At 43.2% G+C, this 12,053-nt stretch overlaps 1 protein-coding gene across 4 annotated transcripts in view; it reads right to left on the bottom strand.

The window, feature by feature from the left end:
- The window catches only part of CTNNA2 (catenin alpha 2), a 783,863-nt gene that overhangs the window by 504,320 nt on the left and 267,490 nt on the right, over positions 1–12,053 (bottom strand). For all 4 annotated transcript variants that reach the window (XM_053257021.1, XM_053257022.1, XM_053257024.1 and 1 more), the window contains one exon: positions 9,078–9,281. In XM_053257021.1, the coding sequence (XP_053112996.1) occupies positions 9,078–9,281 (204 nt within the window). The remainder of the gene's footprint in view (positions 1–9,077; positions 9,282–12,053) is intronic.

The following is a 12,053-nucleotide window of genomic DNA, read 5'->3' as shown; positions in this document are numbered from 1 at the left end:
GCCCTGCGTGAGCGCACAGGGCATACTGGGGAGACCCTCGAGCCGGGAGGCTGCTTTTAAGCCTCCCGGCTGGGGGTCTACTCGCAAACAGATAGCCCAGGTTTGCGGAGAGCTCGTTCTGCAAACCCGGGCTAAGGGGCGGGCTACAGGAGCAGGTTAGCCGCTCCAGAACCATCAGGCTTGGCTGCGAGCCCGGTGGTTCTTACGATCACAAAAATCGGGCTAGGATTTTCCTCGCCTGATTTTTGTGATCGTAAGAATAGCCCCATAGAATATTATGGCTGACATAGCAACACCAAGCTTGCACAAAGCGGTTGCGCTAATTAGTTGTGCTAAGTCTGAATCTTGCATTCTGGACTTGTGCTGTGCTAGCACAACAAGGCACCCAACTTGCAGCATACCTCATGGGTTTTGCTGGGAACCTTTGGCAAGAGTGCAGTTCCCACACTCCCTGTGGTTTAGTACAGTGATGCAACTTTCTTGCACTAGCATCAGTTTGTTTTCATCTCTCTTCCTCTCTCATTCACTACAACAAACCACAGATGCATGGTATGTATGAACTTGAAGAAGTGCATCTATAGTTAGAAAAAAATAAGATATCCAGTTTGAATCTGGCTTGTTCCAGCTATAGTTAAGAAACCACAGCTCCCAAGTCCAAATTTAAGCGCTGTGGGTTGTTTCTGAAGTCAAAACAGAAGCTTTCACTCTTCTCTTCTTCTCTTCTATATCTCTTCTTGTACACAAGAAGAGGAGGAGGAGAGGGAGAATGGGAGTTTGTTGAATGTGAATCTCTTATTTCTGTGTGGGTCCCTTAGGCTCACAGTTTAGCATTACATGTGAACTGAGCCACTGAGCTCCTTAACAACACAAGAACTCTATAACCAGCCAATGGCTTGTTGATTTGCCATTCATCAATTATTTATTAATTTTTATAATCATATTTATACACCGCTCAAAAACTTATATCTCTGGGCGGTTTACAATTAGAACAATACAAATTAAAACATTAAAACAATTGAAAATTTAACACAATGTTAAGACTTGGAAAACTTTAAATTTAATCAATTTAATTGACTGCCTTTTTTAAAGTTGTCAGAGATCAGGAGTGCATTCCAAATCGCAGGATCAGCAATGGAGAAGGCCCGTCCCAACAGACGAGCCGGTGGCAACTGCAGACGAACCTCTCCTGATGATCTCAATGGGTGGCGGGGCTCACAGCAAAGATGACGCTGTCTTAAATACCCCAAACCTAAGCTGTTTAGGGCTTTATAGGTTATAACCAGCACGTTTTATTTTCCCCATAAACCTATTGGCAGCCAGTGTAGCTCTTTCAATACAGGAGTGATATGGTCTCTCTGAGATGACCCAGAGACCAACCGGGCTGACACATTCTGTATCAACTGCAGTTTCTGGACTACATACAAAGGCAGCCTCACATAGAGCACAGTGCAGAAGTCAAGTCTGGAGGTTACCTGCATATGTACCACTGCTCTGAAGCCATTTATTTCAAGAAACAGACACAGCTGGCGTATCAGCCGAAGCTGATAGAAAGCACCTCTGGCCACTGCCTCAACTTGGGACACCAGGGAGAGGTTTGGACCCAGAAGCAACCCCAGACTGTGTACCTGTTTGTTCTGGGGAAGTGTGACCTCATCCAGAATCAGCATATCAAAATCATCTCCCGAGTTCCTACCCCACACAATAAGTACCTCCATCTTATCTGGATTCAGTCTCAGTTCATTCTCCTTCATCCAGCCCATTGTAATTTTTAAGATTTGAGTTATCTTTCTCCACTTGTGCTCCAGTCACTCCTGAGTCACCCCAGTTTCTGCCCTGGTAGAGAACTGGAACAGCAAACTCACCAGGGCAGTAGACAGGATTGCTCCTAAGTATCCTCTCCAATCAGCTTAAAAACTGGCTCGTTGATATACAGAACATCAACAGGATTACTGGCAGAGCCAACACTAAATCCTTCCAAGGGTGCTTGAAATCCTATTGGATCCAATGACCTACTCGGGTGGACCATCCTAATAGGCCCCTTACCCCTGGGGAGGTGGAACGTGATTGTGAGTCCAACCTTAACCAGATGGTGGTCTGTCCATGACAATGGGGAAATCTCAAGTGTCCCCACCCATGGAACACCACCCTGATTAGAGTGAAAGACCAGATCAAGCATGTGGCCAGCAACATGTGTCGGACCCGTGCTAACTTGGCAAAGAGGCACCTTTTAACATGGTGATTCTCTTTATTTAGCAGGGGGAGAGTAACTGGCCTTATCCACCCCCAGCACAGGACCTCCTCCAGTGACTGTTGCTGGTGTCTATCTGATGTTTATTTTTAGATTGTGAACCCTTTGGGGACAGGGAGCCATCTTTCTTTCTTATCTATCTATCTATCTATCTATCTATCTATCTATCTATCTATTTATTTATTTATTATCTGTGCAAACCTCCCTGAGCCATTTTTGGAAGGGTGGTATAGAAATCAATCAATCAATCAATCAATCAATCAAATAAATAAATAGCTAAGGGGACAGGTTATGCTTTAAGTGTCTCCACTCTTGCACAAAAGACTGCTGGCAGTTCCTTAGAAGCCCACGGCAGTGCGGGCAACTGAGAACCAGAGGCATATCTAGGGGAAATAGCGCCTAGGGCAAGCACTGAAATTGCGGCCCCTGTCCAAGCATCTGACAGCCATCTTTCAGATAACTTTATCATAATATCCGCTCAAAAATACAAGTCAAGCGCATCAATCTTTTAATTGACAAATCATGGCACTACATGAAAATTATAACTGCACCTTCTTTGCTTTCACTGATGCAAATTAGTCTATTTCTTTATTTTATTTTATTTTATTTTATTTTACACCGTGAGGATGGCGGCACCCAGGCTGCTGCTGCGGGCAGGTCCAGTGGAAGGGAGGGAGGGGTGGGATTGAGCCTAAGCAGGACCCGGAGGGGGGCGGCAGCAGCAGGCAGCGGGGCCCCGGAGGTGGCAGTGAGCGGCGCCCACTGCCCGTGGAAATGGTGGGGAGGCAGACACTGGCATGGTGCCCCCCTCAAGTGGCGCCCAGGGCACGTGCCATGGCTGCCCCACCCTAGTTGCACCTCTGCTGAGAACCGCCTATGTTATGCAGAGGAAGATGCTGGCCACTATTTTTATCTCACACAACCAGACAAAGCAAAGTAAGTTGATGATGTGAGAAACATTATTTCATACATACATCATGAAATAAACATTCAAATCTTGAGCTGCACTACACAAATAAATATGGACAAAAAGCTAGAGAAGGAAGGAAAGAGAAAAACATTCAAGAGCAAAACAGACAGCTACACTGGAGATTTATAATCCTCACACAGTGCTTTCCTGGTTGTGCTAGAATGGCACTGTATCTTCTATGGAGCATGCATGATATACTGTACAGATTATAGTGGCACCCAGTGGATGTCTGGAGACTGGAAGCTGCAGGCTCTGTTACTCTTCCACATTTGCAATTACAATAGACTTATTACATCAGTTCTGTGTATTGGCTTCAACACGATACACACACCCCAAATACATTTCCCCCAGCTCTGGCAGTAACGTAGCTTGCACAAATATACTCACAAGTCTCTACACATCAGGGCTGCTCAGAGATGTGTTGGCCTGCAACTCCCATAATCCGTGGCTACTGGCCACTTTGGCTGGGGATTATGGGAATTGTAGTCCAAAAAAAGCGGGGGGGGGGCAGAAGTTGAGCAGGTCTGCTCTACATACATATACACACACACACAAAACACACACACACAGAGATAAATGTAGTATCTGTCATTTGTAAGGGTGAAGCACAGCCACACATCTTGGCAGCACACGAGCTATGTATTTCCTGTGAGGTGTGAAGGCCTGGGGAAAACAAGATTCAGGGTGCTTGGTTATTTGTTTCTTGGTTTCCCCAAAAAGTTTCCAGGGTGTTTTTTTTGTGTGTGTGAAAAACAAGAAGGGGCAGAGATTTTTTCTGTTTCTCTCACCCCAGGCTTTCACATCTCTAGTACTGATACGTTATGCATGACACAAGGACACCCACCCACACCCTTCCCCTGCTTTAGATACCCATGGTCCCAGCAGCACAGGAACTAAAGAAAGTGGCCCAGATAAATTGATCAAAAGGTACTTCAATTTGGGCTCCAGCTGCTACCTTGTTACATCATGTAACAAGTGTGAAATTTTTCAATTAAAAAAAATCATGGAGCGGAAACAGCTGTGGGAAGTTAAAGAAACTCAGCAAGATGCACTAGGTTTCATTTTAAATTTATGAAACAAAATGATGCCAGTGATACCTGGTTGGTAGTTCTAGCAGTAGGATGGCTGTTCCCTGGAAGGAGACTTAGGCGGGGACTGGGGCTTCTTTGCCTTCCTGCAACTTCTCAAACCTGTCTGAAAGACACTCTCTCTCTCTCTCTCTCTCTCTCTCTCTCTCTCTCTCACACACACACACACACACACAAACACGACTCCAGTAAATGTGTACATCTGTCAGACAAGTTTGGATAAACACTTTCTGCTTCACCAATGCATAGTTTCCCACCATTTCTGTTGTCTGTAAATTAACTGGAGCCAAATTTGTGCTCAGCTACAGCAAGTAGATTTCTCTCATTCCAGCGTATTGTACTGAGATAAACTTCCCCAGTCCTGGAACTAGATCGAGACAGACACACATATAGCCGAGACAAAGAGGAAAATTGAAAACGTTATCCTAGATTGGCACCTGCAGTCGCCTCTTTCAGAAGCCACGGATGCTGCCACCGCCATCCAAAAGGCATGCCTCCCTATTGAAATAAATCTGCCGCTTGTTCAGATATTAAGTCAGAGAAAGCATCACTCTGTCCTCCTTGAACGGAAGGCCTAGCTGAGCATTTCAACTGAACGCTAGAGGAATGAGATCACTGAAGCAAAAAATTGGAACAAATTGTTTAGATGCCTTATCGGTGATCCTAAGGGTTTCACATTGCTACTCTGTTTTGAATTCTGCTTACTGGATGAATGCAGCCTGGTACTTCTGAAAAAGGAAGACGTGCCCAGAGCAGGAAAACCAGAGTGCAAGCAATTCTCAATAAATAATAGAATCCATAGATTGTTTAGGGACTTCTGCCTGTAATTCCCCACCCCCACCCAGCCCGCTAACTGCCACAGAAATGCCTTTAAAGACCAAGATGTGATTATTGCCACCAAGAAAAGTAGCTAGTGGCTTAAAACATGACTTGAACTAATTTACTGAGTGGTGTATATGCAGTATGAAGCGTGCATTTGCAAAGCTGATTACATTTCCCACATACAGTGCATTTTCTATTTTACCCAAGTGAACATCCACAGCAATCACAGTTCCTCACCCCCAAAACATGTTGCAAGTTTGATCACAAGCAATCAGAGGCAAGATTAATTGTTTCTGCAGGAGTGTTCTGAAATACAGACAGAATAAACCAGGAAAGGTGATCAATGGCTTTGAAGCAACCATTTCAGGATTTCTATTATCTGTTCAAAGAAAAGATAGTCCAACATCCTTCTTCCAGTGATTCAGCTGCTTTGGAGTTTAAGATGAAGGGAACTGCCCCCAGTAAACCCTTTTCTTCCACACAGCAAGGTGCATTATACTGAGAAAAGGGGACCTTCAATTTGCATCTCAAATATAAATCTGTGACAAAACCTTCCTGAGCTTCACAAAACTAGTTCAGCTAATTATTTCCAAATTGCTAGCCTTTAGTTCTAACAGGTTTGATTTCCTAACTATTCCTTGAAAAGCCAGCACCAAAATACTGTGGTCAACTGATATATAGTCTATACTCTGCTGTAACTACATTAGACAATCCAGATGACTCGGCACTCCACCTCAGCCACCAATCACGGATGGCGGAGTTGGAGACGATTATGGATATTGTGCTGTCTCGTGAAAGTAATTTACTGCTCACTGTGACACAGATTAACCTTGCGCAGTTCCAAGTCACTGTCTGAAGGAGTGCAAGAATGATCCTCCTCCCCATTCAGGCACAAGGATCAGCCAGAGCTATTAAATATGGGCTTGGGTAGTATCTTGCGAGTTCATAGATTTTCATCTTCTATCAACCTTTTTCACTGTGATTTGGTTCTGCCTTCTAGAACAGCTTCCTCCAAGTGCTCAATTAAACATTTCATCTTTCACTTACTGTTAACACCTACCTGACATACTCTTGTCTTGGGACACAGGAAAACTGCCATCTTTTACTTCATAACAAAACCACCCAAAGCTTTAAGGTTTCTTTACATTACAAAGTTCTTTCAGAATGAGACCCCATCAAACTCATGGAACCTCTTGCCAAGGCTAAAGTAACCACTATACTAAACAATGCCTGTCGTCGTCAAAAACTGTCCCGCTGCCTGGAACACAGCACCCTGTGCATGCATCAGTATTAAAATACACATTAGAAACATACTCTAAGCAATTAGGCACTGTGAGAAAGGTGTAGAGGATTCACAGATTACATTAAAACAAGTAGTAGGTCTGAGTATTTAACCCTGAATCACATATTTGGTCCACCCAGTAGAAGCTGTGTATCTGCTACTGGTCAGAAGTATTGCATTAACAATCAAGATTGCATCTTCTGCATATGCTGTGACCAAGCCATACCAAAAATTGATGGCAGCAATATGGTATGTTCTCACAATTATATTGAAGATTTTGATCCTGGGCCTTATTGAATTTCCTGTGCTTTAAGAAATCTTTGAATGTTTGGCTTTTTGGTATCCCTTATTGCAGCAGTTCTCACACTTGGTTCCCCAGATGTTGTTGGACTACAACTCCCATCATCCCCAGACACAAAAGGCCATTGGAGCTGGGGAGGATGGGAGTTGTAGTCCAACAACCCCAGTTTGAGAGCTAAGTTTGATAACAGCTGGCTTACTGGTCTTGACAAAAAGCTTCTGCTTGATAGACCGACACAGGCATATTAAAACAGTACACCTGATTCCCACAATCCACAAAGGAGCTCTGGACCCATCACTATTCGCTCAGCCAATGCTCATCCCAGCACATTTTTTTCTGAAATCCTTTTTCAAGTTGATTCCTCTTATGTGAGATACAGCTTTAGTAGAGCTATAAAATGTTCGCAAACATTTATATGCCAAAGGTTTAAACGGTAAAGATTTATCTGAAAATAGCATGAGGAAATAAAATAAGAAACATTTCATAAGGACGGACAAATGTCTTTTGCTATCACAAAGGTCTGCACGTAAACAACAGATACCGCAATAACGGGAGACAACAATCCATCAGCCCTTGAAACATCTTTTGTGGAAATCTTTTATAGCTCCCACCAAAACGCGATAATTCCACAAGGCAAGGCTGGACAGGCAACAATGCCAAAAAGGGATATTTCACATCGTCGTCATCATGGCCTGTTCTTTAACTTGCTCGCTTTATGGCTTCCACCTCAAAATAAACCCTCGTCCACCTTTTACTGCCATTTAAACAGAGCATCTAAAGTGACACCTGATAAAAGCACAGCAAGAATCATTTCTGCCTCTTAATTCTCTACCTGGGAAAGAGAGGTTCCTTGAAGTCAGCGCAATTTGGCTGAATGTTAAAAGCTATCAGATGGGATAAAATACATTGCCCTTGTTACACATAAAATAAAAATACCGCTGTTCCGTGTTTTTATATTGCACGTTATTGATTTTCACAAGGGAGATGTGATAAATAACTCATTCTTTTCATACATATTTACACCCACTTTAGGAATATGGAAACTTTAAAAGGTAGGGTGGAAAGGGATAGCAAAAGAACACTTTGTGGTGCGTTTTATCACCAGACTACACCATTCATTTTGATATAACCGAATCCCAAACTAGGAAAGACGTCAGTTCAGGACATGGGATGGTATAATATTTGCAGCTGAGCATGCCAAGAAAACAGTTCTTTAGAATGTTCCAAGAGGCCTAGAGTACCTTCTGGGAAAGGTGTTCTATAGCATTGGCGATTATCATATTCAAGTGGAAAACGACATATTAGTACATCTATTGACAATAGGTCAAGGAATTATTCTGCAATATCTCAAATGCACAGTGACGGGTGGTGGCACTTATGCCATGCACTCCAGGCACAGAAACAGAAGTGCAAAATAATCACTGGTGTTTTGCGAAGTTTTTCAAATCTAAAGGTGTATTGCTGTGACACAACCATTGTGAGGGAGGTTTTCCCCAGTGCCTTGAAAGTGCAGACTTTTTGAAGAGTGCAGTGTCATGTGTATTTTTGTTAGCAAAGATTGTGGTTCCCATCTCCTGAAGTTCTAAACACTGCATTTAAGATATTTCAGATATTTCACTGTGTGTGCAGTGCTCCCGTAATGACAGAGATTACTCAACACCTCCAGGGAACCTACACAAGCCACACTTGCTTAATAGTTCCAATTAGACTGTTAGCAAACAGATATCCTTCCTTTATGGTTTTGCTGCCTCCGCCCACACGTTCCCATGTTCACTGTAACAGCTAATAGTGGAAGAGGTGTGTGTGTTTTAAATGAACACAAGGCAACAACTGAAGAACTTACTGCCGTTCACATCTTCCCATCTGTACCTCTCTAGCAGAATTTTACCTACCAGCACTGGAGCTCCTTGTAAATACATTAAGATTGTGCAAGGTGTTCTGATGGTTAGAGAAAAAGCAGAAGCTCAAATAGAGCTAGTTACAAGATATTTTAACAAAAAAGGTGCTGATGGAACGGAAGATGTGACTATACCCTTCCATTGCAGGAGATAAGAGATTGTCAAGTAACAGCACCAATCTTGTCAATTCATTTGTTTTCTTTATATGCCACATTTCCTTCGAGGAGCTCAGAGGGTCACAGTGAGGCACCATGCATGGCCAAGTCCCCCTAGATTAACCTTCTGTGCCCTCCCATCAGTCCATGGACTACTATCTCAAAGTCTTAAAACTGATCAATTCTCTTTCTTTCTTTCAATGGGAGGGGCAGAACTGCCAGGTTTTTGCAAATTATATAAAACAGTAACCACCACATCGATTACTCACAAATCCACAGAGGAAGAAAAAAGCAGAAGCCGAATTCCACTTACGTTATTCATGTATTCACTAAGCAGGTCCTGGAGGGCCTGTCGCACAGCATTGCACTCGGCCACGATCCTTTCCCGCCGGTCGTCACGAGTGCAGGAAGAGTCTGCCATGAGTGCCGCACCACTGATAATGCTCTCCAACCTCTCCTCAAGAGATGGCCGGAACCGGGCTTCACTGAATGTCATGGGATCTAAAATGATTTTGTTCTGAAAAATATAACAAGATCAACACCGACAATTAAGAGCATGATTGCATTTTGTTTTGCTACAGTTTATGAGCAGGGTTGGGTAAGGAAGGAATTGCTCAAAAATGCACAGATAAGTCAGTTTCTTTTTAAAAGATAGGTGGTCAAACGCCTATCAGTTTGGAATTCAAACTGAGTCACCCAAAACTAAGGAAGTCGTTCTATGCATATACACATATGCTGTGCAAATGGTATTGGGGATAAGGAGGGAGAGAGGGAGAGGAGAGGGAGAGGGGGATTGACTTTAAAAAGACATCGCTTTCTGAGCTTACAGGACTTTACAGAACATTGATAGTACAGAGATAAGAAAATATTGTGTAACTCATTTTGTTTTCTAGAGCGGGGGAGCTGCTGTCTTCTCTTTGTGGGGCAAGGGGATACCGTGCTGAAGGAGATACAGGGCTGCCATCCAATAGTTGTAGTTCAGCAACATCTGGAGGAACCCTGGCTGGGAACCACTGGATTGGACAGTTCCCTGTCTGGTCTAGGCCTCTTGCCGTCACATCAGATGGAAACCTACAGACTACAGCAACCTCATTCTCTTCTCCAGTCTTCCACGGTCACATCTCAGTCACTACACCTCTAACCCAAACCCTGAAGTAACTTGAGTGTCCATTTAGCTGCTCTTCAGCCAAGGCTCTCTGGGTGTCACAACCCAGAATAGCAATCAAGCAGGCCCTCAATACCTCCCCCTTCCCTGCTCTTGAGCAGGTAAGAAAGCTTCTGGGCTTGCTCATGCAGCCTTGGCAACCCAGCCACCAAACAGCCTCCAGCCTTCCTTCCAACACAGGAGCTGAGAAGGGGGAAGGATTGCTGCACAACTGTCGAGATGATCCCTGCCTACCTCTTCCACTCCAAGGGAAGATGGATGGGACACGTTATGACCACCAGGGCACTTTCCAGATTAGCCACTCAACAGCAGCAACATGCTTCCATTCAGGCAAATAGCATTCAAAATGTAAACAGCAGGGGAAGCAGTCTCACGAAAACGAACAACCCAAAAAAACTAACAACTTCTTTACATATATGATGTCATAGCACTACATCGCAGCCATTAAATTCAAAACAAGGTATTGGAAATCTGAATAGCACCCTGCTGTCAGCATAGGGACTGCAGTGTCACAAGACAGAAAGTGTGGAAGCACACTTCAGAGATTCATTGTGACCCCATTGCAGGGTAGGGATGTGCAAATTGATTCAGGTGCAAATCGATCTGTACCTGAATTTAGCTGATTCGGGTGATTTGGAGACAAAACAAATCACCCCTGTGGTCTTTTGGCTAGATTTGGGTACAAATCGAATCACGCTTGATTCAATTTGAATCAATTCGAGATTTGGATCCCTCCTATTAATTCCCCCAGATTCCCAGCTTTCATTTAAAAAAAAAAAAATCTAAGCTCTAGCCCTTGTAGAAGTGGGGTTATGGAGCATGTGTGGTCACTATTTGTCAAATGTTTGGATTCTTTGGTGTATAATAACTTTTTGTCAATGAATCCCTATGAGGATTCATTGCATACCTTCATTTCTTATGTTCATTTTGACTGTCTTTTCGACAGTGCCAACTGTCAAATGCCATGAGCCAAGTACACCCCACTCCCACCTGCAAGGCAGTGGAGTACTACTCAGTTTATGTTCTAGGATTTTTTTTCAAGTGTTTAGGCTCTTTGGTGTCTAATAACCTTTCCTCATAATGAATCCCTATGAGGATTCATTACACATCAAAGAGTCTAAACACCTCAAAAATTCCTAAAATATAAACTGAGTACCCAGTGGCTTGCAGGGTAGTTGGAACATGGGATGCCACTAATTCCCCACCCCCACCTGCAAAGCAGTGGAGTCAAAATGAACAGAAGAAATTAAGGTGTGCAATGAAGACACCAAAAAATCTAAACGCTTCAGAAATACCTAAAAAATACACTGAGTATCCCAGCGTGTAGCGGGGTGGGGGGGTGGGGGTGGATGTAGTTGACACATGGCAGTTGACTGTCCAATGATAGTCAAAATGAATAGAAGAAACGAAGGTGTATAATGAATCCTCATAAGGATTCATTATGAGAAAAGCTATTAGACACCAAAGAATCAAAACATTTCAATACTCCTAAAAATTAAAATGAGTACCCCACTGCCTTGCAGGTGGGAAGGAGTGTAGTTGGCAGTTGACAATTGGCACTGTTGAAAACACAGTCAAAATGAACATAAGAAATGAAGGTGTGCAATGAATCCTCATAGGGATTCATTATGAGGAAATGTTATTAGACACCAAAAAATCCAAACACTTGAAAAATAATGACTGCACATTTTGCTCCATAACTCCACTTCTACAAGGGCTAGAGTTTAGTTCTTTTTAAAATAAAATCTGGGGATCCATTTTAGGGTTAGGATATGGCAACCTCGAGTCCCCATTTTTTCCTATGGTGGAAATGTTTAAAATCAGTTTTAAAAAACCCTAAAAACAATTCATTAAAAATCAACCAAGTGTCCCACTGCCTTGGAATTTGGAGGGTAGGTGGCACCCACAGGGATCTACCCGCCACCCAAATATGGTGCCCCTAGGACCTTGTTAAGTGGTCCGAATTGGTCTGAATCCAAATCAAATCAAAGCAAATACAAATCGAATCTGGGGTGATTTGGAGGGGGTAGATTTGGATACAAAACAAATCAGGGGTGATTTGTTTGGGGCACAAATTGAATTAAAAAAATAGATTTATGCACATCCCTATTGCAGGGTGCAATC

Source organism: Hemicordylus capensis, chromosome 5 (assembly GCF_027244095.1).
Source record: "Hemicordylus capensis ecotype Gifberg chromosome 5, rHemCap1.1.pri, whole genome shotgun sequence".
Taxonomy (NCBI): Eukaryota; Metazoa; Chordata; class Lepidosauria; order Squamata; family Cordylidae; genus Hemicordylus; species Hemicordylus capensis.
Note: the sequence above shows the minus strand (reverse complement) of the source record. Positions and strands in the feature narration are given on the sequence as shown.